We start from the raw sequence: 26,993 nt of genomic DNA, 5'->3' as shown, positions 1-26,993 counted from the left end.
TAACTTTTTAAAAAATATATAAATTTAATTAGAATAAAGTGACAGAAACAAGATGAAGAAGGGATTTTAAATGTTTTATGCTTTTATCTTGCCATGGTTACCTACTAGACATCTGTTAGCCCAAGTGAAGCATTGGTGTCTACAGCAAAAGTGGTTATAGGTTCCCTACAAAATAAGTTAAGCAACTATTACCATAATACTAGAGAGAAATTAGTTTGTTTCTGGATATGATCTTCAAAATTTGTGATCTTTATGTCAACCAAGGGCTGGTAAAATGAGAGGGTTTAATTTTTTTCCCTGTCAGACTAAGGGAGAGATTCATTATCAAAAGACTGTGATTCAATTCTGACAGATTTAAAGACACACATACGTAGCAGTGTTGGTGGCTTTAATGCATAGCTTTTCTAATTATACTGTAAGAGTACCATAAATCATAACTCATTTATTCATAGTTATTCAAAATGCATTTATCAGTTCAGAGGTCACAGAAACACAAAATAGCAGCCTATTTATATGGACAAGTAGAAATTAGTCTCTTTACTATCAAATGGATTCATGAATTTTGGAATTTGTCACTATTATAATTTGAACTTCTCCTATATATACATTAGTAACAATGCAGTTGGACTTTTCAATAAATAAATATAGATTACAACAAGTAACCACAGCTTGATTCTTCAGCAAATCCCCATGACAAACCCTATAGAAATGATTTATCCAAGTTATCTTGTGCAAATTTATACTTTATTTTCTGTTTCCAGCTTCATAAGATTTTCAAATGAGAAATTGGTGTTTGAACAAGTTTAAGATGAGATGAATGCAAGGAATAACCTTCCTTGAAGACCACTAAGCATCATTTTTTTTTTTAATGGAGAAAACATGTAGACAGTTCGCCAATGCAATCTCAACCTTAAGCTTCTGGATGAAGGCCTGTAGACGCTCGTTGAATGTGTTTCAAAAGACAAATGGACTTTATATTATGACAGCGAGTATGGGGCACGCCCTGCAATTGCAGTGGCTACATCCATCGGGGATTTACATGTGTCTCATATATACAGCTACGAGGCACGCCCTGCAATGGCAATGGCTGTACCATTGGTTTACATGTGTCCCATATACACAGCTACATCTTACAGTAAGATCAAGTCCACAAGTTGCTACGAATGAACTGGTAGCTCTTCGGTGTTTGTGGTGGCATGGTCTGATTAAGAACGTCAGGAGCCCAGGAGGGGTACTCGTGGAGGTTAAACATAGGATCGATCCAGGTGAATATGCCCAGCATTACCACAGCAACCCCCAGAATATTTACTCCAAGTCCAGCCTTAACCTAGAACAGGAAAAAGCAGAAACGTCAGTCTCCCACGAAGAAATCCTACGAAGGATTCAAAACAGTGTCTCACAAGGCATTACCCTGGCTCACGTGCACCCTCAATGACCTGTGGACATTGTGACTGTCATCAAACTAGGGATATTCTCTCTTCCGTGATGACTGAGACTCTGTCCTTAACCATCATTTTGACAGCATCAGAGAGGTTTCTTTCTGGAATATGTGTGTCCGTCTTCCCTTGTGTGATAATCTTATTTCTCAGTGTGTAGGCTTTAGAATGCCACGTGACTCCTCAGGATCACGTAGCATCACTGGTTTCCCATGCCAGTGCTCTTTAACGGAAATTTTGTAATGTCACTTCTACTCCGCCTTCTTACTCTTCCTATTTTTGAAACTTTTACATACATTGTAATTCTAAGTGTCCTTTGAACAATCTCAAAATTGCCTTTTTACAAATTAGAGATTGTCAACTCCTATTCTTTTTTTTAAAATATATTCTATTAATTTATTCATATTACATCTCAGTTGTTAGCCCATCCCTTGTATCCTCCTATTCCTCCCTCCCTCCCATTTTCCCCTTACTCCCCTTACTATGACTGTGACTGAGGGGAACCTCCTCCCCCTATATATGCTCATAGGGTATCAAGTCTCTTCTTGGTAACCTGCTATCCTTCCTCTGAGTGCCACCAGGCCTCTCCATCCAGGGCACGTAATCTGCTTTTGTTCTACTGTTTCCTCCCCCAGAACACAACCTTGCTCATTCGTTTATAGGTTACTGTGGCTGCTTATGTGATGCAATGGTGGGGGAGGGTATTTGTGGCAGAGACTATGGCCTGCAAAGGCTAAAGTGAAGTAATTGTTTGTCTTGTCACAGAGAATGTTTGGCTACTCTCGAAATCTCTGCATCAAAGGATGGCCTTCTTCTGAGGCAAAGGGAAACATTTAGAGTAGTTATATGGGAACCATGTTCTCTGTCCATTCAAGCCCCTCATTCATTTAAAAGTCTATATTCACACATGTACACACACAGAGACACAGGTACACAAACATGGCATGTTCTATATCTATTTTCCAATTAGATGTTATGTGCCTTGTGCACAGAAATATTTCTAGGAGTTTTCTCTCTCTGGGATGCAGGGACAGCAATCTGGGTGAGATAAAGAAACAGGAGCTCGCCTTGTAGTTTCATTTATGTGACAAACACAGAAGTGACTTTGATTATATCCTCATTTGGTGATGGAGATTTGGCAAAAGATTAAAATATTCTTAAATTAGTTCTCAGATACCACTATTTTTGTATTTGGGAGAGAAAGTGTGTGTCCTATTACTTATAGTTTCCTTTATTTCTCACAGAGATCCTATACCTGTTAGAATAAAAAAGAAAGATACCCTTTCCTTATGCACTGAGCACTGTCTTAATCGGAGCAAATGTTGCATAAATATTTGTGATACAAAACTATAGTGCTATTTTGATTGATAGATTTTCTGAATCCTATTTCTTCTACTTGGCTTAGTTGCATGGGATCGTAACCTTGACCTAAGTTTAGGGAGCTGTTTTAAGAGAGTCTGTGCTCTTCTCCTTTCCCAGCCCAAGGCTCATGCTTTCCACATCTCTGTTTGTGACTATCGTCTCTAAAGGCCTGTCCCTGTTTTAAAAAGCAATCCTCTGACCAGTCATGCACAGGCTTTTAGAAACAGGCTTCTACTGATCAATCAGACTTGATACCCTATGAGCATATACAGGAGGAGGAGGTCCCCCTCAGTCACAGTCATAGGGGAGGGGAGTAAGGGGAAAATGGGAGGGAGGGAGGAATGGGAGGATACAAGGGATGTAATATGAATAAATTAATAAAAGATATTTTAAAAAGAATCAGGTTTCAAATTCTGCTTTTCCTGGTGCATGGTTAGAGCGATAGGGCAGCACTTCCTCTATCCAGCAGGCAGAGGGGCAGCTGGGCTTCCAGACTGTTCTTTCAGCTTCTGACCTACCATGTCAATGACACGCAGGTGTCCATATGAAAACACAATAGCATTGGGTGGATTAGCCACTGGCAGAAGGAACGCAAATGAGGTACAGAGTGTGGAAGGCAGCAAAACATGAAGAGGGTTCACGTGGATGGCTTCAGCCTGTTGTAAAAGACAAAATAACCAAACCAAAACAAAACAAAACAAAAAGCAAAAAGCTGAATTAAAATGCTGCAGGAGTGCAGGCACCAAAACATGAAAACGAACAAACTTACTGTAACATTCTTTCCCAGAATCAGGTTGAAACCTAATAGCATAAAATTATGCCTTATTTATAATGTTTCAAAGCACTTTAAAGAAAGTGTCTCTTCTTATTTTTGTAGTTATTGTTATGCATTTAAACCCTTATATTACAATTTAGGAAGTAGCACTTATTTCAGAAATTATGAACTTATTACATAATTAGTGTTCTATACACACAAGATATATCATATAATACAATATCTTTGTATAAACGTAACGATTTTAGAATTTTATAAGATGGCTAGTATAACTCAAATTAACAGATGATGTCACTGAGGCCAGAGACACCAAAAGAAAGTGTCAGGCATGCTGCTAGCAAGTAAGAGACTAGACAAAAGCCTGGTGTCTGTGAACTACTAGCTGTCATTTTTGTGACAAATTTAAAATCCTTAGTGATCATTACTGAAGGAGAGTTGGTATTATCTGGAACTCATTGCGTAATTTTCTCACTGCTTCATTTCATTAAATAAAAACAGAAAGTAGAAAGCTAAGACAACACTTTGCCCTTGATTTCTTACCAATAAGAAATTAATAAGCAATCTGTATTTTCTTTTCTAATTTGAAGCAGCAACTCAAGTTTCTGAACAAATGACCCTGTGAAGTAGCTAGAAAGAATTTTCAGAAAGGCCATCCTTTCTTTAAAATGATTCTTAATTTAAAGCATGCTCTTTTCACCAAAATAAGCACCCCCCCCCATGAATCAGATAAACATAATACTTAAAGCTAAATCTTGCAATTGCTATACAACATGGAAGAGAGAGACCTTCCTCCTTTCTCGGAAAATTTGTCTAACTTATTTCCTGGACAGCCAAGCATTGTCTCAGATATTTAAGCCTCCAGGTTAGGGCTATCTTCTCATTCATCTGCACATCTCTTATAGGCAGCACTTCTCAGATATTTAGGAACACCATTCTGGAAGGAGATATTTCAAAGAGCCAGAAAATATTGAATCATCTTAAGGCTGTAATGGAAATAAATGATTTAATTTATCTGCAAGTGAAAACCTGGACCTACGGAGGGTAAATTGTTTACTAAATATTATGCTACTTGAATGTGAAACAGAGTTCCCTTGAGCACAGGTCACCTTACACAGACAAAGACCATACAAGTGGCTTACGGAGGCCCAGTTGGGTCAAAAGAGACTCCGTACCACAGGATGAGAGTTTGCAGTCGAAACAACAGCAAAACATATTGTAGAGGAAAATAATATAAATGTAATACTCACCAAAGGAGATAATATTGGGAAGAGAATGGTGATGGTAGCTGGATTGCTGGCTACCTCTGTCAAAGACGTGACAATCAAAGAGGATATCAGAATTATTAGCCAAACTGGTAATGAACCTAAAGGAGATAATTTATTTCCTATCCAGGCAGATAGTCCAGATACCTACAAAACACATTTAAAGTATTTATTATTCAGATAATTCATGTTAATGAAGCACAATTTAAGCACAGAGAGAGAGATATGGAGGGAGGGAGGGAGGGAGGGAGGGAGAGAGAGAGAGAGAGAGAGAGAGAGAGAGGGAGAGAGAGAGAGAGAGAGAGAGAGGGAGAGAGAGAGAGAGAGAGAGAGAGAGAGAGAGAGAGAGAGAGAGAGAGAGAGAGAGAGAGAGAGAGAGAGAGAGAGAGAGAGAGAGAGAGAGAGAGAGAGAGAGAGAGAGAGAGATTTTCTTGTGTTTTGGGAAATACCGGCAGTTTTGATAAGGATACGTTTTTCAGAATTATTTCAGCACTATCACCAGGCTTTAAGGAGTTTAAATTGTCTCCCCATATTTTTCTGATTAAATTGTAACTTTATGTAATTAATGTATGCAAATGTCTTAGTGAGTCACTATGGGCGATCAGGCTTTAAGAAAAGGAAAGACTGGGCTCCTCTCCTTGCTCCTAAGTCAGTCCCTCAGAGGCAAGACTTTTCAGCTGTTACTAACTACTTACACTGACTTAGGTATTAATATAGTTATCATCCAAAATAATATTCTAATTATGCCTTTCCTTAAATTTTCAACATGGAATATTATTTATTAGTTTCCAAACATGCTACACAAGGATTGTGTTTTCTTTTTCTTTTTTTTTTAAACCCTGCCCTACCGGATTGTGTTTTCTTACATCATTCCCATAAGTATATTTTCTGCCATTACATATAACACTTTTGGTTAAATCAACATTTAATATCTACTGCTGTACTCATATAAATATTATTCATCACTGAGTCATTTAACCGTCTAAGATTATGTTTACTTTCTTTATTTTCCCAAGAAAACATCATTCTGTTTGCTTAGCTTTCTAAATGCCTATCACCAATTCATTAAGATCTTCAAACTATCTGGAGACCTAGTCTATAAGCAAACAAACACAGAAAGTAAATGGGGTTGTTTTGTTCATGTTCCGTGAAGATGTCTGTCCTGAAGTAGACCCCCCCCCACCCCCGCTTTGCCTTGTGGGCTAGATTTGTTCTCAATGTACTCTGCTGTTGTCCTGGAGTTCCTCCTTGTCTCAGAGCTCTGTTTTGTGGGAAGCCTTCCTTCATTCCATTCTTTTTGAAGAACATATTTTTCATGTGTGCTGAGATGGTTGAATGAAAGGCACGTTTTGAGTAGTGTCTATAGGTCTGAAAATTCTTTTCTTTCCTTTCACACTCTTTTTCTAGTTCTGATTCCTAGAATTCTAGTCTTGAACCCACTGAAATTGTGAATCAACGTTAAGTCATTAATCTATTTCCTATGTCTTCCAGTGGGGTTCTTTAGATTGATTGCATACTGATGTTTGATGTATTACATGCAGTCCAAAAATTGCTTGCACTCCAATTAATAGCTGTTTTTTTTGTTTTTCCCATGAAAGAGAAGGAATAGTCTATCTCTTGTGAAATAATGCTTGTGACAAAGTAGGCTATGCATTGGAAAAAGCTTTGATTATTAGCAGTATACTCAGTTCCAAAGGGAATACAAACATCACAGATATGGGCACTAGATAACAGTTGTATTATTTATTGTTTTGATTTATACATCCATAATTCATTATTTTATTTGTATAGCATGTGTATGTGTGTGCAAGTATATGTTGCACATGCATGTAGGCCTGTGTGTGTGTGTGTTTGTTTGTACAAGCCTTAAGTGATGTCCACAGTCTTCCTAGACTGAGCTCCATGCTATCTGCTGAGGCAAGTTATCTCAGTTGAACCCACGGATTCGCCTAATAGATAACTATCTTGCTCTGGAATTACAGAGGGCCACCACACCCACCTGACACTTACATGGGTCTTGGGGATTTGAACTCTGTTCCTCAGACTTGTAGAGAAAGCTTTTTATCCAGAGAGCCACATAAGAGTATGGATATTAGCTTTATGGATTCATGTATATATGGATATGGATATTGGTTATAGCTGTTAGGAGGATAGAAGCTAAAGTACGAGACATGGGTTTCTAGTATATTAATAAGGAGTGTTTTTTTTTTTTCAATCTGGTTGAGATGTGAGAGGCCTGCGCCATTTGCTTGTGATCCTCTCTGGAGCCCGTTGTGATTCTATGCCCACCTCAAGATTCTGACATCTACAATGTAGCATCTTCATGAATTCCTTTAGCACGGACCTCTGAATAGCTCTGTTAGTGGAAAATATTAAAGCTTCACTTCTGAGAAATTCCTTGTGTTATTGTTGGAAACCTTCTTCCTTTCCCTACTCTTTCTAAACAGACTCTTGTGGAGTTTTTATTAAACTAATGCTCTAGTTTTCTTATCTTTTGCAATTTTACTTTATTTTTATTTAAAATATAATTACGCCATACCCCCTCTGACCTCTCTCCAGCCTGTCACACTTCCCTCCATCCCCTCTCAAATCCATAGCCTCTTTTTCTTTATTACTGTTAAACACTAATATGTAGCTTGCACACTTGAATGCATATATAAATACAAGTTCCTGAGTGTGTTAGTATTACTTAGGCGTATATGTTTTAGAGCTGACCACTTGGCGCTAGACAGCCATCTCTTTTTAGTGTTTACTTTCTTTTATCCTTTTATTGTATTTCTGATATATGTTTAATTTTATTTTCACCATTGTCACTGTTTTAAATATAGATATAATATAATTTTAATTTTTAGAGACTTGCTGATTATTTAAGGTACTCTTTGCTTTGTGCATTTTCTTCAGTTTTTCCTTGATACACTCTTTTTGTTTCTGTACTTTAATTTTCTGTCTTTGGTTATTGTACTGGAGGTTCCCCCGTCATCTGGTGACTCATAACTGTTTATTCATTTTTATTTAAAAAGAGCATAAAGTGGTGATTTAAAGCTCTCGGTAACATAAGCATGATTAAGGGAAGATTGTGTTTCAATTTTGCTACAGAGTAAAACTCAGTTTCCTAATGTCCTTATGGCCATTCATAAGTGAGGTTGATGGTATTTGAAGAAATCACATAACCTTGCACACTTTTTAAACTATCTTTCATATCCAGCTCTGGCTTCTTCCATGTTTACAAGGTGACTTGTTGCTTCCAGTTCTTTTGCCTTCTCGGGAACTTGTTGTTATATCACCCAATTTCATTTTCTGGCCTACGTATTTTACCTACTTGCACAAAACCATTTGCTCCTTAAAAGTTTTCCTTCTATTATATATAGTTTTGAGCACCTTTTGTCTGTTATTGACTGTGCTACAGAGTTTTTATGTTTAAAGACCGATAAGGTTTTGTCATTATTATTATTATTCTGCTCTTGGGAGCATAGGAATATTCGAGAAAACATTATTTAATCTTTTACAGTTATCTTAGAAAAAATCATTTGAAGGACATGTAAACAACAACCACAACAACAACAACAGCAACAACAACCACAGCAACAACAACCACAAAGAAGTATTCAGTGGTAAGGACTGGGGAGTGCCTAGCACTTGTGAGACATCAGCCATGCTAAGTCAAATCAGGGCATCTAAGAGAGAGGTCACAGCCGGAGATGAATAACATAATTGCTGTCTCATGTAGTTTTCAAGTAGAAGTATTTCCTGGCTTGAGACATGTGCCAAACAAATTACAATTTGAAACAAAAGCATTTCAAGTTCTTTCCTGGTATTTTGTAAAGTCAATTTTTAGGGTGATATTTGTGCACACACTTTTTTCCCCAGGAAGTTGGTGGCGTTGGTTTTGTTACTCAGGAGCAGGTTTTTTTAGAAATTCTTGCAGAATACAGACTCCAGTTCCTAGGATTTTATAATGAGTTAGTCCTCGCTCCATGGTTCCTCTAACTCCTCCACTGAGAGAGCCATGTGCCTTAGACTAAACCACACTTTTCCATTTCCTCAGATTTTGCTACTCTAGAGTCTGGTCGATCTTTCAAAGCCACTTAGTCTAGAGTCCAGTCTAGATGTCTTGTGAGGAGAGATGAGCAACTCTTATGAATGCCAGACTTTCTGCTTCTGCTTTCCTCACAGTTCAAATCAGCAGACATAGAGATGGCAGTTATTTGTTCTGAGAATTCAGATCTCATTACTGATGAAATAGCAGAAAAGAAAATTGCTATTGTCTTATGGTTCTACCATTTCTATCTGGACAGGTTATGAGGCAAGGCAAACCTAAGCCTCAAACAAGTTTGCAGAAGGCTCTCTGAATTGAGACAGTTGAAAGACTTACAGCTATTACTAAGTCCTATTGCTAAAAGCTCAGCATCTAAATACTTCACAGAAACAGATAATGAAGTTACGAACAAATAACATTCTCCCAACAAATTATAGACAAGAAAAGATAGCATTTTGTCCTGAGAATTGTTAAAAAAAAAAAAATCAATGCATGAAAATAACTTCTAAGAAGCCAGGGGACTTGTTATAATTCCTCCCTTGCCATTCTCCTGTTTGTGACTGAGTATGGAAATGGATGCAAATCAGCTCTAAGTATTAAGTAAAATGCTGTGAAACCCATGGGTGAGCAGTTTGTAGTCAGACACAAGAAAAGGAATATTCCCTTCTTTTTCAAAAGAACTTTCTGAGAGCTTCATGCATTAGTGCTGTATCTGCACCAGCATGCCCACGCCTCCCTCCTCAGACTTCTCCCATGTCCCCCTCTTAAGCTCACCGTCTCTTCTTTAGTTACACACTATTATTTACATGTATTATTCTCTCTATATACACATGTATATATACCACCTATCAAGTTCATCAGATGTCGTTTGTATGTACATGTGTCCATGAATTTTTGGAGAAGATACTTTTCTTCTAGGAAACCTACAGTGATCATGGCCATCAGAAGGCATAAAAGCTCTCTTAGCATCAGCTGGTGGATAGAATCAATGAAATAGCCAACTGTCTAATTCATGGTGTTGTCATTTCTTCCTTATGGTAGCTACAATACATTAGAAATTGTCCCATTAAATTGTCTGGATTTCATTCACTAGATATATTTAATTAACATATTTAATTATAGCATTGATACTTTTATTCTCTTTATTCAACAATGGTAGAATCATGTCCATGCACATTCCATAAGAAATAAGGTAAAAATATAAGCAAGAAAACAAGTAAACATGTCCCATCAGGAACCACTTTCTTGAATGTTAGTTTTTGCTCTTATTAAGCTACTCTTCTAATATGATTTCATAGATTAAAAATTTTCATCTTCTTTGACATGCTGGAACACTATGTCATTATGTTTATGCTTTTGGCTTACGAAAGTTTTTCAACTATGAACTCATCACATCTGTGTAAAATACCACATAGCTATTGAATTCCGCATTATTAAAACAAGAGGATAAAGGTGACTATGCCCAAAGCATGAACGTGTCTGTGTGCTTCTTTTCAACAGCTTAGTTAATTGTTAAATATCTTCCACACTGAGCATTACCTGACAGCCATCTGCCAGGGCAAAGCCTCCACCAACAAGAATGGCTATATCCCAGGGCATGAATGACTGGAATTCTTTCCAAGTAATCAGTGGAGAGTAATCAAAAGCAACTGTAAAACAAAAATACTACAGTTAAATATTGTTTAAAATAAGAGAATATGAAAATTTTACGAGTGTCCTTAATGGTCATTTTACCAGAATATTCTGATACTGGTTTCAAGGTAAAGATTTGATTAAAATTTTGAGTTTCTACTGACCTTAGGTGGAATATTATAATGAATAAAAATCCCATATCTTTGGGGCTGGAGAGATGACTCAGTGGGTAAGCAAACTGAGTCTTTTCCAGAGGACCTGAGATCAATTTTCAGCACCTACAAGGTGGCTCACAACTGTCTGTAACTCCAGGTCCCGGAGATCTGATGCCATCTTCTGGCCTCTACAGGCACAAAAGATCCAAATACTGCACATGCATACATGTAGAAAAACACTAATATACATGAAATTTAAATATACTTTAGTAAACTTTTTAAAAAGTAACTAGGACAAATCCTTTATATAATATTTAAAATTTGTTTAGGTAAGTTATTATGATGTCATTAGTAATGACATTCATTCATTGACTCATCTTTCTACTCATCCGATATGACAGTGCATTGAACTCTGATGTAGAATCACCTAAGAAAGGAGACTTGATGAAGAATTGTTTGGCTTGGCCTATGATGTGTCTATGGGGGACTGTCTTGATTGTTACTTGATATAGGAAGACCTAGCCGACTGTGGGTCATGCCATTTCAAATGCAGAGTCCTGGATTTTATAAGAGTAGATGAAGCCTCACAGTCATGAATGCATTTGCTTATTTCTGCTCTCGACAGTGGATGCCATATGACTGAAGCTCCTCCCTTGCTATCTGCCCACTGATGGACTGCACCCCAGGATTGTTAGCCAGGTAACACTTCCCTTCTCTGCGTTGTTCTGTTGCCAGGCTATTTATGCCAGCAACCAACATGAAGCCAGGACATGCACTTTTCTTTCTTGTGTTAAATGTTGGTAATTCCCTGTTTCTGCAATAACACCAGCATAGGATTTTAATTATTCACTGAAGTTCATTTAGTATTTTATTTTAATTTTTTTTTTTGTCATGAGGAGAATCAAGGTTCTGGTTTAAAGATTATTCAAAAGTAAAAATTGAATATTGAAGTATTGTTTTCAAGAATGACTATGCTCATAAGGCAATGAGCATAAAGAGTTTTCCTCATACATCTCCATTAACTAACTTCATTAGTATGTTAACTCAGGAGCACAATATCTTCCTTTAACCTCTGTATGCAACATCTGTCCTCTCTACACGGAGAGGTTAGAAAACACTATAAAGCCTCCTTTATATTTCTCTTTCCCAGATCCAAAGCCAACCTTTAACTGATAGCTGAAAGTTTGCTACCAAGTTTCTTGCTTGGATTAAGATCACTTGGAATGTTGCAATGCAGGTATCTTGGAAATGTATCACTCATAATTGAAACAATGTACCACTCACAATTTATCAATGTAGCACTCATGATTTAACATGCTCTCTCTTCCACAATGCATGCATGAGTTTACCAGGGAGAGAAGCTGTAAAATACTGAGGATACAGAAAGAACTTGATAGTGCCAAGGATGTTTGTGAAGGCAGTATTCAGAGGTAAGCACCGAGGAGGCTCAAGCAAACTGCTTCTTCCTCAACACTTGCCACTGCTGAGTGCTGGGGCTTTAAGTACAGAGGCTGCAGTTTTGCGTGCAGTGGCTCTCAACTTTGCTAACGTTGCGATCCTTTAATACGGGTCCTTCTGTTGTAGTAACCCACAATCATAAACTTATCTTTGCTGCTACCTCATAACTGTAATTTTGCTACTGTCACGATCGTAACGTAAATATCTGACATACAGGATATCTGATAATGTGACCCCTGTGTAAGGGTCATTCAACTGCCAAAAGGTGTCACGACCCACAGGTTGAGAACCACTGATGCAGGGTCTCACAGGAGCCTTTGCTATAGATTGCTAAATCTCCATAACACACATGGCTGTATTCTAATCTTGCAAAGAATGGGACAATTTTATTTCTGCAATATGCTACTCATTTATATCTTTCCCCCAAAGCTTAAATATTCATCATTTACAGGTGACTTAAGAGGTCAGCCGAACCAACCCAACTACAGAGCTCACAGTTTCACTGTAGCAAAAATAGACAAACAAACAAACAAACAAAAAACCCCATTCAGCCGTGTTTCCAAACTATTATAACTCATCTGTCTTACATATGTAACACAGGACTACAGCTCCTGAAAACTGATGCTAGTATAAATCACAGGCGTGAGTGAATCCTGGGTAAGAAGTGCATGTTGGAGAACGTGTGTTCCTGCAGATGTGTGCACTTCTCTGTCCATGGGTTCTGTGTGCAGTGGGAGCATCTACTGAGTCACTTCTTCAATTGTGACCCCACATTATATCTAGACTTCTGTGACGCTGTAAGTGATCTTTCTCGTGAGATTCATTCTGTTCCAGATCCCCAGAACTTATTATTGAGGCCTCCTCATGAACAACAAGTAACTTATAGATTCTTGTTTCCTTGTAAGTTAATGGTCTGACATTGGCACGGAAGATGTTGTCTGGATTAGAAGAATTGGAACCTGAGTATAAAAGGAAATCTACTTCTCACTTCTGCATACTCGGCCGAGTCTTCCTGAAGGTGGGGATAGGTGCTGCCTGAAGAGGGGTCTGGGGTGGACGTGGGACATGCTGATAGTGGTTGTGCTGGGGAGACCATTTTTAATATCTTATGTGCAAACTGAAGCTGATGGAATTTTGATTTCTTAAAAAAATCTATAAATTCAGTGCTCGAAATGATACTCAACCAATTTCTCCTGTAGATGTAGTTTTTGTCAATTTCTTAGCTGGAATTAGAAAGAAAAGTATTCCTGCAACTAAAGCAACAGTGGAATCTGTAACATAACCAGGGTACCTGAAAAATATAAACAAATGTGTGCATTAAAGGTGGCGAGAAGGACCGATATGAGCTAAGCTGTCAGCTAATTATATTAAGAATAATTAAGTAGAACTGAAAATATAGGTCATTTGCTCTGGGCTGTCATTTTTAAACATATACATTTCCAATGAAATGGTGTAATTTATAAGGACCAATCATTTCAGGGCACCTTCATAATAATTCAATATATTTCTTATATTGTCAAAACTGCAAATACAAATGCTACTTTAGCAGACAAAGAGAGTAAAATTCTCAGGTAAACTTTCAGATTTTTAACCAATTTCCTCTTTGAAATATTGCTTTTTATTATAATGTCAGTGAAATGAGCTTGAAACAGTTGCTGGAGTTTGGCAAAGCCCCATGTAATTGATTTATAGTGCCCTTCTATTGAATTTACTGAGACATGCTGTTGCTAGTGTCCCCTCAAACTCCTCTGTAAACTGTGAAAGCAAATTTATCTGGTTTCTAGGATGAAACACCTGCTTCTGCAGTGGGTTACTAGACACAAATACAAAGGAAATCAGCCTATTCGATGCTTTGCCCTCTAGGAACTTAAGGAGAGTAATTATCAGAATGGCTTATGAGGTGCCCACAAGTGACCACTCCACAAACTAAGAGCAACTCGGGAACAGATGGAGCTAAGAATTGCCAGACCATTCCAGCAAAAAGACAGGTTCCGGGAAGCCTCAGCAGTCAAGAGGCACCTGGAGATTACACAAATAATTAGAATACAGCATTAGATGTCAGCAGTATCAACTACGTGCATTTCTGTAGCCTGAAGGAATATGCGCTTCAAAAGGCTTGTTTCCTTATCTTATGTCTCAGTCTACTTATTTTCAGTGAAAGTACTGATACTCTCGTGGTTTATGTGTACAACTCTAAATAATCAAAGAGGTCTTTGTCTTTATGTCTCTCAATTTGATATATTTTTAAAAGTTTATCTTAAATATGGGTTTGCTTTCTTTTCTTGTTGACTAAAACTTTACAGTAGCATAAATATTTCTGAAAACCTGACCAATCCCTCAACTGCATTTTTCCTTATTCTACTTTAGTCATAATTTTGGCTAAATTCTTTCCAAACTGGGCCAGGTGTCATGTCACTGGATTTTGTTTTATATGAAGAGACATATTGAAATCAGTCCAGATTCGAACAGACGGAATGAAACCCTGAGGTGGTAGTAATAGACCTTACTATATCACACCAGCTTTACAAATTGTAGCTGCCAAAACACAGCATATAGTACACGTATTTTACAGAATAGTTGCTTTAGATAAAGGTATAAATGTTGAAGACATTTTCATAAACCATTTTAAATTGTAATTACTTCATTATTACTTTGAGTTTTGATTCATTATGAAATGGGTTATCTCCGTACTATAAGCTACTGAGCTAAAACACATTTTATTTGCTTTGTGATTGTATTTGTATCTTTGAGTCCATCCTCCTTCAAGCCCCTCCCCTCTCCCACTGCTCCCTCAGGATCCTAGGTGACAGAAGTACCTGGGCATAGCAAACCCTGTTCTCCTGCTACAAACAAAACACCTCCCGAGTTGTGTTACCCTCCCACAGGGGAGGAAAAAAATAGATGCTGATGTACTGAATATCCTATTCGTTTTTTCTCCTTGTTTTTATTAGCTATTGTCTACTTCCATCTAGTTCTCAACACATTACTGTTGAGAGACACAGAGACAGAGAGAGAGACACTCTTATTTATAATAGTAAAGGTTGGATTTTAAGGGGAAGTGAAGTAATTTTTTTTATCTTGCTCTAAATCCTATTAGAAAAACATAAAGTACTAATGTTCTATTAAACAATAGCTTGTTTTTCATAAATAGATGATGCGTTTGTTTTGGAAGTCTCGAAATGAGAATTTCTTTGCCTAAAGTAATCAAGAGACTCGAGCTGATCTTGTAAAACATCTACTTCATGCTTGCTTGAGGCCAGAAGGTCTTAGTAAATTTGAATTCTTCCCTAGCACCCGCAGAAAATGTTGGCGAGGTCTGTGAAGACAGAGGGGTCAGCCTGAGGGAAGGCGTTGTCTCTTCCGTGAGGCCAAGATACACTAAACAGCTCTGATTTGTGCTCCCAAACTGTGTGGACTCTTGCTGAGGATCTAAGACAGGAAGTCCAAGATGAAAATCTTCTGGATTTAAGAACCAGAGTGTATCTGTCAAAAATAGACTGAGAACACAAATCTCAAAACCAAACTCTATTGACACATAGGGTGGTTAATTAAAAAAAAAAAAAGTGCTGCAATCTTCCGCTTACTTTACTGGACACACTAACGGCTGCTGGAAACCCACAACACTAAAGAGGTATCCTTAACTCTGGCTTCCAGCGTTTGCTTCAAAGTCATTTGATTACTTAGCAAATCTTTTTTTTTTTTTTTTGGTTTTTCGAGACAGGGTTTCTCTGTGTAGCCTTGGCCATCATGGACTCGCTTTGTAGACCAGGCTGGCCTCGAACTCACAGCGATCCGCCTGCCTCTGCCTCCCGAGTGCTGGGATTAAAGGCGTGCGCCACCACGCCCGGCTACTTAGCAAATCTTTATCGATGAAATGTAGCCGCGTTAATTTTGTAAGAAAGTACTGAAAAATGCATGTGATGGGGAGAAAAAACATAACTTTTGAGCCCAATAAAATCTTCAGGAGATATAATGGTGGCAAAAGTCACACAATATGATTCCGTATACGTCAGATCATTAAGAGGCACTACATAGCATTTATTTCACACAATAAAGATTCATTTAGCGCTTTTACTGGGGAAAACAGCAGTATTCTAAGTGCTACTGTGATTTCTATCTTCCAGGTAAAGGACTGAGGACAGACGCTGCCGCTCAAACTCTAACTTTGTCCAGAGGAAAAAGCCCCATGTAGAGTGGACCCTGAGTTTCATACAGGGCACGATGCCCACCCTTTCTGCTTTCTTACTCTATGTTTAAATCCTTACTCTCAAGAATATTAGATACTTTTTCTAAAGAAATCAAGCATCTCACACAGTTTCTCCAAGTTGTAGAGGGTGTCTAGAGACACAACCCAGAACCGGAAGGGCTCACAGACTTTATGTAAATACTCACTTTGAAAACAGGACCGACCACCCAGTGACAAAGCCAGGATCCCGACTGAACCAGAGCAGGGCCATTATAATGAAGATTACCAAGGTCACGGTTTCCTGATACCTGGAGAAAAACACGCTGCTGTCATTTCTTACTTTCCAAGCACTGGGGAAAACTAGCTGTTGTCCTGCTAGTCTTGACAGCCCATGGCCACAGTGGGAACTCAGTGTGTTCTTATTTGAAGAACGCCAGTGCTCTTAGAAAAGGCCCTTCTTCCTCCTCAGCTTTTGTACCCAGCACATTTTAGTAGGGCAGTGGCATGTATCTCATTTTATTGACTAAAAGCCACTGAGCTTTGCAGGTTTGTGGTTTTAGTCAAGTGTTATAACTTCCTTGCTGGCAAGCACATGATTATTTGCTTTAAAATAACTGCTTCTGCTTATCTGTGTAGGTTCATGTGCAAATGGTGTGTGTGTGTGTGTGTGTGTGTGTGTGTGTGTAGTCTACGAGTGTGTTTGTGTTCATGTGTCTATGTGTGTGTGAGTCTATGTATGTGTGGTAGGGGAATGTGTGTGTCTGTGTGTGTGTGTGTGCTATGCGTCTATGTATGTATGGGGGGAAGGAGTGTGTGTATGTGTGTGTGGTGATGGAGTGTGTGTGTGCTGTGGGTCTATGTGTGTGCTGAAGGTGTGTGTGTGTGTCTGTGTGTGTGTGGTGAAGGAGTGTATGTGTGTTTGTGTGTGTGTGTGTGTGTGTGGTGGTAGTGGTGGTGATGGGTGTGTGTGTGTGTGTGTGTGTCTGTGTCTGCGTGGTGGTGATGTGTGTGTCTGTGTGTGTGCGTGTGGTGGTAGTGGTGGTGATGTGTGTGTGTGTGTGTGTCTGTGTGGTGGTGATGGGTGTGTGTGTGTGTGTGTGTCTGTGTGTGTGTGTGTGTGTGTCTGTGTGGTGGTAGTGGTGGTGATGGGTGTGTGTGTGTGTGTGTGTGTGTGGTAGTGGTGGTGATGGGTACGTATATATATACTCACGCATGTTTTACCTCATTGGCCCAAGTTTTTCATATTCTTGCTTGATCACGGCAGCACAAGCTTTTTCTTTGAGTGTTTTGGTTTTGCCACACTTAAACATCTCCTTAAAGCTGAAAAAGATAAAAGAGCCTCAGAGTTAAGGAAATTATTTCACCACTACCTCCCTTATGGAAGAGACATTTGTAAAGGCTTTGTGAAATGTTTCTCTGATGACACCAGGAATCCATGCCCTGTGCCTGTGTCTCTGTCTCTTTGACTGTTCTCTCCTTCTCTGCTTTGTCTGGCTTGCTCACTTCCAGATGACAATTTCTTGCTTTGCTTTCCATGACATCTACCTATCTCTTCCCCTTAAAGACCTTTGGTGCTACGCGCATATTTCCGCTCTGTACAATGATATTGTCAATACGTAGCATTTGATATTTATACTGCATTAAATATGTATTTATCGTTCATCTTAGTTGCTAACTACTGTGCATATGAAAGTGTCATCCCGTTATGCAGAAATAGAGGTCTATCATAGATGCTCTCTTTGGCCCAATGTCTCAGCCTTGGCACACACAGTAAGAACTACACTTACTCACTGCAGAACACCTCTGTCAAATTTATGAGACACCTAGTGCTGTCAGATCCATCAACTCTGACAAAGATGTTAAAGAGTTGACACCGGGGCATGGAATTCAAAATACTGAACTTAGACTCCAAACTAAGCTACTCAAACCAGTAAAAACAACCTTAGTGCATTCTTTCCCTGTGAGGTCTATGCCCACCTGCACCCTAAAGGCAGAGCAGATAGCCTGTGAGACACTTCCAACACTAAATACCACTCCTACTTTGCCTTCAGCTGCTGGGTTTTGTAGCTCCCCTTTCCCTGTTATTTTTCTTTTCATTTTTGGTTTCAATGTCTAAAGTCTTCAAAACTTTAAACAATTTTTGTGGGACGTTACTCTAGATGTAATTTTTTTAATCCCTCTGGAGGAAGAATCAAATGGGGAAATAGATTTTTAAGGCTTGTCTCTTGAGATGCTGTGCGTAGTCCACTTAGGTCCTGATGTGTGAGCAGTGATGATGGAAACAGTCTCCGGTGAGGTTACCGTGTAGGAGAGACTGAGAAGGAAGATGGGGTAGTGAGAAAGTAATTGCCGACATCGATACAGCTCCTGCTTGGCCGCCATGTTTTCCATATAATTCTGCCGTGCCCCATTGTTCCATGCTCCCTGTTAAAGGAGCTGGATTTCCCTGATTTTTCATTGTTGTTTGTTTGTTTAAGACAGGCTCTCTTTACACAGTTCCGGTTTTCCTGGGACTCATTATAGAGACCAGGCTGGCCTATGAACTCACAGATGTCTGCTTGCCTCTGCCCACCGTGTGCTGAGGGAGTAAAGGCGTGCGCCCCCATTGGTGGATGAATGGAATTTCTGTGATTCTTAAGTCATCTATCCTAGACACGCACAGCCATCCTCATGCAAACACGTGGCCTCTGTAACTAGTTAGATATTGTTTCATTCATAATCAGTGAAACGCTAGTGAAATTTTTGTTTCAGTTAGGTTCCTGACTATTGACAACTCAAATTTTTATCCCTAGTCACAACATAAATACTTTCATTGCAAGGACCGAGTCTGAGGGCAACCTTGAGAACCAGCTGTACAAGAGACAACAGTAGCCAAAGATTAAATGTTTCCTCAGAAACTCTTTTTCCACCCTCTAAGCTGCGTGCACACTTCGTCCCTTTGGCTGCTGACGGTCAACCACAGATCAAGCTGAATTTGTTTTGCTGCAAATGAAGGTTAATATCCAACGAAGGACCCGATGAAGCATACCAGGGTGTGCCGACCTCTTTTCCGCTGAAGTAAATACAGAGCACTGATGGATGAGCGTCTGGTATGTTGGGGCTGCTTGTAATGAGTGAATTAACACTGCTAACAGCCACGACACTAATTAGAATGTATGGTAGCCTGCCCGGGGAGTAGCAGCTAATTTCTGTTTGTCAGTCTAGAGTTTTTAGAGGTACGCACCCTGGCAAACTGAAAACGACTCTGAAAAATCAGTTGGAACATGAAACTGCCATGTCTAACCAGACGTGGACAGCAGGAGGACTGTTTAAATACAACACTGACCATGATTTATGGGCTTTGCCTAATGAGGACATTTCACAGGGCTTATTTTGGGTATCTCACTAGGAGCATATTCTAATATTCCTGCCCTATATTAAAATAATAATAATGGAGGTTGTATATATATATATATTTGTTTAAAGTAATTAAAAGCAGCAATAAAGAATGAAAACAGTCACGGGCTAGTCACTAGCTAGTGTGTCCATGTCCACTGGCTCAGGACTGTTGTCCCTGCTCCCAGCCTTGCTACCTGTACAACTGAACCAGCCCCCCAGGGTTTGGATTTCCTGGGAGGGGCACTTTGCATGCAGCTGGCCTGTCACACTGAAGGCCACCTGCTGAAGTCAGTGACATTCCACATATTTGCTTCAGCGGGAGGACGGTCACATGCTGCTCCCACAACCTGGATAGAACATTTTTAGATCCATCAGCTCTATCTTCCAACTTCTAGCACAATTGGGACGTTTTGGAGGGAAAAAAAAGGTTAAAAATAAAGAAGGGGAAATACTGGTCATTAACTTGCTAGACCTGGAAACTATGGTCACAGAGAAGACATTACATTCTACTGTACGGTGTCACTTCTCAAAAGAAGTGCTAGCAGCTGAGAATTCACCTTAGCAGTCTTAAAGAACATTGTGTTGCTTGATTCATAGGTAATTGAAATTATTTAAGTTAAACTATAAAAGTGAGTTTTAAATATTTTACTATTCAGGAAAAAAATTATTTGTGATATACCTAATTCCTAATGGAGTGTTAAATAAGTTGAAAGTGCAGACTACATTTTAGATTTTGTTGGTTAGCCCTTTGTGAATTTTATGGTGGCTGTCCGCTCAATCATTCAAACACTGAGAGCTTATCAAACTACCTGCTCCAATCCTAGAAAAGCAGTATACTGGAATTCTCTCGGAATACAGAATTTGACATTTTAGTGGCGTTGGTGGTTCTTTATTGAACAGTGGGTCTTACTTTGGTTGTCGCATGTTCAGTTTGGAATCTTAATGCTGCCATCACGGTGCTGGAAGGGTAACTTATTGGTAAATCTTCTCGTTTCCATTCAACGGTGATGAGACTAATCATGAGCGGGACTTGCAGAGATTACTCATCTGCCCTATGAGAAGCTGGTGTTGCCTCTTGCGGTGGTTTGAATAGCAATGGCCCCCATAGGCTCATATCTTTGCGTACTTAGTTGCCAAGTGGAACTCTTTGAAAGGAGGTGTGGCCTTGTTGGAGGAAATATTTCACTGGGGGTGGGCTTTAAAATCTCAAAAGCCCATGGCAAGTCCAATTTCTTCCCCTGCCGCCCCCGTGTCTCCCTCTCTCTCTCCCTCTCTCTCTCTCTCTCTCTCCCTCTCTCTCTCTCTCCCTCCTCTCCTCTCCTCCCCTCTCTTCTCCTCTCCCTCACCCTCTCTCTCTCTCCCTCCCTCTCTCTCTCTCCCTCTCTCTCTCTCCCTCTCTCTCCCTCTCTCTCTCTCTCTCCCTCTCTCTCTCCCTCTCTCCCCCCCTCTCTCTCATCAGATGTAGCTCTCAGCTCTTTCTCTAGCACATGTGCAGCCATGCTCCCTCCCCCATGTTGATAATGGACTAACTTCTGAAACTATAAGCAAGCCCCCAATTAATTTTACATGCTTTCGTTAATACGAGTTCCTTAGTCACAGGAATATATATATATACGTGTGTGTGTGTGTGTGTGTGTGTGTCTGTGTACACTCTTTTGAATGTGTTATCAGCTTTGGAGGTAGCATAAAGTAGGAAGCCCTACATGTTCACAGTTGGAAATAACTTGATACTCTAAGAACATTCATCCTCATAACCACGGGTGTGGGGCTTCTCAGAACACTACTCTGGTAGGTCGACTGAAACCACAACATACTCAGTTCCTCTCCCTTTCTGAGCAGTTACTGTATCACTGGCTTAAGATTCAAAAGGCACCCACTTGAATCTGTATTTTATAGACTCCACCAATGCCAACATTGTTTAAATTATTCCAGCCAACCCTAAAAAAAAAGATGTTTAGATATGGTAATTCTTTGAGTGTAAAAACGGTGGAAACAGGGTGGGTATAGCACAGGGGAGCAAGAACACTGACTATAGAGCTAAAAGCATTGGATAGAGATGCCTTTATCACATTAAAATAAAATGTCTACTTACTTGAATCCTAAGAAAAGCCACTGGAGCCAGATCCAGGACAAGAGTAGAAGAATAACAGCAACTGGGAAGGAAAATAAAAACCAGGATCCAAAGTTGAGGCAACGGCAGTCAGGGTAGCGTCTACACGGAAACAGGAAGCCATGTTAGGGAGGAGAGACACGTGGAGTCTTCGTGTGCAGCCATGAGGCCCACATCTTCCCTGTGCTCCAGCAGGGATGTCTGACTTGGAGCACACTCACAGTATACACGCTAACTAGCACTCACTGCTCATCTCCTGCCCGCGGTCTGTAGCCACATAATTTTACTACACCCCACACAAGTAGGATGGCCACGTTTACATTTTCATTCTTTTAAACCAGTCCCTCGTGAAATACATGTGAAAAATGACTGTCACTGCGGCTCATAGCCATTATGTAGAAAATAAGTGAGTGTGCACGAAGGGGTGTGTTTTGTCACTTCTGTTCAAATCTTCAGACTAGGAGTGAGCAAAGAGCAGTCAGCTCGGCCGGGAACAGGAGGGAATGGGCAGAGCTCACTGTTGGTCGCCATTCCCCATTGATACTTGGCACCCTCATGCTTATAAGGAGCTTGGCCTTCGCTCAGACTCTCCTCTGCCTAGTGCTTGGCTTCTTTTACCAAAAGCGTGGTAGCATCTTGCATATGTGAGAGGTCACTCTACCTAAATTTGTGCTCAGTTTAATGAAACAACTCTGGACAAGGGAAAATAGTGAAATATTCTGTGTAAGACATCTGATTTTTCTTTATCTCCTAGTTGTTTTACTTTCAAATTAACATAGTAACAAAACATTAACAATTAAATATGCTCGGGTAATGAACGCCTTTTTTGTGACCTAACACTCATTACTTTTAAATTTAGTCTAAACACTAAATAAATTATCATATCACAGTCATTTTATAACTACAGAGGAAATTTGAAAATAATTGACTTTGGTAACTTCTTTCTTAACATGATAACAAAAGAGTTGGAAATCTAAATACACATAAGAATTGAAAAGCTGTTTTTAGTTCTTTTGGAATGACAAAACACAGAAAGCTTTGTGAAAATAAAGATTTTTCAATGTTTTAAATAGTTTGTGGCATAGCACTTTCTTCTAAATTGAAGCATAACTTCCTGGAGGGAGGAAGTAAGTTCATGAGACTCAGGAAGTAAACCAATCACACAAGTTCAGGAGACTGAAATGAAATCATAATCCCTACCCCAAGGTTATCATCAGGAAACAAAAGCAGGGAAAGGCTCTGTAAGCTACTGAGTGATGGAAGGAACTATGGCCGATATGCAAACGTTCTGCTCGTAAACCACTGAACAATAGAGCCCTGCTATCTTTTATCTTCCACAGGTTACCGATAGATCAATATAGAAGGCCTAACAGTGAGTGAAATATGCCTGACCTCACTCATTTGTGGGACCTAGAAGAGTAGAACTCATAGGATTTGAGAGCAGAATTGTGGTCCCCGAGGCTGGAGCCAGTTGGGAGGGGCAGAGGCAGAGGCTGCGCCATGGGTGTTAAGCTGTAGTTGGATAAGAGGAAGACCACATTCTGGTGTTCCATTGTATGCCAGTTTACTATAATTCCTAATAATCACTAAAGGGGATGATTTTGAACGCTTCATTAAAAACATAATAAAATACTTGAGGTGTTTACCTCAAAATTGAACCATTAAAGTATGTGTTGAAGCATCACTTTGTATTCCATAAATATTTTTTAATGTGTTAATTTAAAAATTCAGTTGGTGGTGGTAAAGATAAAAATAAATTAAGATATTCTACCCATTTATAATAGTTTTTATCATAAAGAGTAAGTGATTAGGGTCAAATTCCATCTGTCTGGATATTAATCAATATCCAAGTTTCCCATAAGTAATTAAGCAAGATGTTGCTTCATCTGTGATTGTAAGGGTAAATATTTAGAATACAGTTAGGAATTATGTTGGCTTAGTAAAGTAGAAAATGTAGGTTATTCCCCAAGACCCATGACTTCACTAGCCCTGAGGAGTTAAATAGGTTTCCAGGCCCAGGCACGGACTTCTCAAGTCCGACTGGAGAACTATTGGTTATCTCCAAGGTACGCATGCCACTAAAACTCATTTTTGCCAGGGAAGAGCCCCTATTTGGTTATCCAATACATGATCAGCCCTGAAATAATATGCAAACAAGTAACATTATATGGACTAAACAGGTTGTATTTATATATTTAGAAATTTGTTTATATATGGATATAATTGGTATATAATATATATACTTAAAGACATAAAAGCAATGCGTGTGAGTGGGTAAATGGGAAGGTTTGAAGGAAGGAAAGGGAAGAGAAAATGATTTAACTATATATTTTAATTTCAAAAACATTTTAAAGGACCTGTCTTCTCTCTAATGTGTATTTTTGGTGTCTTTGTCAAGAATCAAGTGGTTGTGAGTGGGTAGACTTATGTTATATCCCTTAGTTATATCCCACTGTCCAGTGTATGTCTTTGTGCCAGTCCCATGTTTTTTTTTCAATTACTGTGACTCATTAGTATAGCTGTAGATCAGGTGTGGTGTTCCCTGGAACAATATTTTTGTTGTTGTTCAGAACAGCTTAGCATATCTGGGTCTTTTGTGATTCCATGTGAATTTTAAGATTAAAAAAAAAACTCTCTGCTCTGGAATTTTCATGAGGAGAATGTTGAGTAAACATTGCTTTTGACAAGGAAGCCATTTTTCACAACACTAACTGTATCAGTCCATGCGCCTAAGAAGTCTTCCCATAGATGTGGACAAAATGTGCCATATATTAAAACCTGAGGGACAGGTTGGCTGAGCAACAGGTCATGAGGGGAACATGTCCTATAGTTTCCCAATTGATCATGTTTAGTGGACTCTTACACGCATGAGTTGAGAGCTCAGAGAAAGGGACAGAGATGCAGACATAGACTGGGAACTCACGAGTGTATAAGTGGGATTCTAAACCGGGAAGGGGATGAAATGGAGAGTTGGATGTCCAGCTGAGTCACAGTGCGTGCCTAGGCTTGCCTTGTTCTAGGAGGTAGGGAAGGAGGGAGAAGGGCCGGGCAGGCTAAAGGCTTTTGGTCCTAATGAAAACCCTCTGAGCATGGCATGCATTATACGTCTATTTCACAGGGAGAAGAACTAAGTCTTAGGGTTATCTGTGCAATTGTTCAAGGCTGTGGACTGTGTAGTCAAGCGAGACTTTCATCCCAGGAGAAGTTTTAGTTTAGAACAAAGCGGTTTATCACAAGACCACTCTTGTTTTCAACTACAGGTCCCGGTTAAACGCGAAAAATTCTGTGTATGTCATGAAATATCCACAAGCTAGAATATAATCTTTATATTTAAGGACATTGAAAACAGTAAGATTTTTCTCATGTAAAACAGAGACATGCTTGGACCTAAGGCATGTACATATCCAAATGTTGATAGCGAAAGAGACACCATAGCTACTGCAGTTCTTATGACCAACTAGGAACAGGATGGACAACTTTAACTCAAGCGAAAAATGCACAGGAACAGCCTCATGAGAAATGATATGGTTATGCAAATCTACAGACTTCTTAGAGATTTGGATCATTAGCAGTCATAACGAGTTCATGTCTACACTGATTATAATTCTTTTTTATTATGATTCCTTTTGATGAACAACTTTTTCAATTGCGTGAGGCAAAGTCACTTCTCAGCTTTGGACCTGAGGACTCTGAGTGATGCTTATTTTTAAAGGCACTTGAAAATGTTGACTGCTTTTTGTTTTCATAAGCCAGGCGTAATTTCTAACAGCAAGAGCAGGGCAGCACATACGACTGCACAGCAGTGTGACAGCATGCACAACACTCGTGCAAATCCAAACCGGACTAAATCCCAGCATGAGGAGGGGAGCAGGATGCCCACCCCCAGCTGGGGAGCCACTGGCAACTGTCAGCTGATGGGATAGGAGGGTCGGCTCTCCCCAGGAGTGAGCTCCGGAAAACTCAACCACTCCTCAGTGCAAGACCACACATGGAAGAATATTTGGGTAGCACAAAGTGTGCAAATATGATCAAAACAAGGTGTATGAAATCCTCAAAAAACTAAAGAAAAAAAAAAAAAAGAACAAAGTGTCAGCAAACCAGAGTTGTTGACAGTGTTGCCATGCCCAATCTCTATGGAGAGCTGCACATACATGGCACCTTTAATCTTTATGGTAATACATCATAATATTTCCCTTATTTCGATTAAAAAAACCCTGATGTTCAAAGAAGCTGATAAATGACAGAATTAGAATCTGAGCTGAATTCTGATCCAAATTCTGTGATGGCCACATCTCTTAAATTAAAAAAAAAAAAAATTATGTATCTGTGTATGAGGTGTGTATCTGTGTATGAGGTGTGTGTGTGTGTGTGTGTGTGTGTGTGTGTGTGTGCGTGTGCAGATGTGTATAGTATATTAATGCCACAGAGCACATATAGAGGTCGTAGAATAAACTACAGGGTTAGTTTTCACATTTAATTATGTGGGTCCCAAGGATAAAATTCAGTTGCCAGGTTTGGTGGCAAGCACCTTAACCCGCTTAGTCATTATGGTGGTCCCCACATTTCTTTTCTGGTAGTTTCCAGGTAATTTGTTTCTAAAAGATTTACATTGCTCATTTCCAAAGTGAAAATCATAGTAGTTATTGAAGGTAATTAGTACTGTGTTAGAAAGGAATGCTTACTTTCTTCATTTATGATTAGCAAAGACAGTGAGGTGGCCAGGGAAGCTTTGGGCCCAAGGCAAGTACAAATACATTTCTTCTGCTACCCGTCAGTCTGTGAACCCAGAACAGCAGCTCATCCTTTGGCCACAGCTTCATTTTCTGCATAATATCTGCTAGCAATCAATCATAACCTGAAAATGCTCATATTTGTCTCAGTTCTTAAGAGAAAGAAAGTAGCTGTGTTTTTATAATCCTCACTACAGTGTGCTATAGCTTTCTAATTTTTTGATTGCGATTGTGAGTATCTTACAGTGACAATGGGCTACTTTACAAATTCAGTGTCACCTATGTGGACTAGCAAATGCTCCATGTATGGTTGGGTACTGTCTATAGGTTTAAGTGTCCACTGAGACTTTTGGAGCCTATCTCCCATGGCTAAGGCAACGGCTGTAATGATGGGATATGCAGTTAGTGAGAAGGCCTTCGTTTTAAGCCATTTTCTATGCCCATAATTCCACAGCCAAAACTTCAAACCCAAA

General features: G+C 39.4%; 1 protein-coding gene across 1 annotated transcript in view; it reads right to left on the bottom strand.

Moving 5' to 3' along the window:
• Window positions 1–1,141: 1,141 nt before the first annotated feature.
• The window catches only part of Slc13a1 (solute carrier family 13 member 1), an 84,592-nt gene continuing 58,740 nt past the window's right edge, over window positions 1,142–26,993 (bottom strand). The window contains exons 8-15 of the mRNA XM_051152475.1: window positions 21,773–21,892; window positions 17,524–17,622; window positions 16,509–16,610; window positions 13,301–13,407; window positions 10,411–10,520; window positions 4,821–4,982; window positions 3,317–3,454; window positions 1,142–1,327 (exon numbers count right to left, since the gene is read on the bottom strand). Of these exons, the coding sequence (XP_051008432.1) occupies window positions 1,142–1,327; window positions 3,317–3,454; window positions 4,821–4,982; window positions 10,411–10,520; window positions 13,301–13,407; window positions 16,509–16,610; window positions 17,524–17,622; window positions 21,773–21,892 (1,024 nt within the window). The remainder of the gene's footprint in view (window positions 1,328–3,316; window positions 3,455–4,820; window positions 4,983–10,410; window positions 10,521–13,300; window positions 13,408–16,508; window positions 16,611–17,523; window positions 17,623–21,772; window positions 21,893–26,993) is intronic.

The sequence above is a fragment of the Acomys russatus genome, chromosome 10 (assembly GCF_903995435.1).
Source record: "Acomys russatus chromosome 10, mAcoRus1.1, whole genome shotgun sequence".
NCBI classification, from domain to species: domain Eukaryota; kingdom Metazoa; phylum Chordata; class Mammalia; order Rodentia; family Muridae; genus Acomys; species Acomys russatus.
This window is presented reverse-complemented; position numbering and strand designations above follow the sequence as displayed.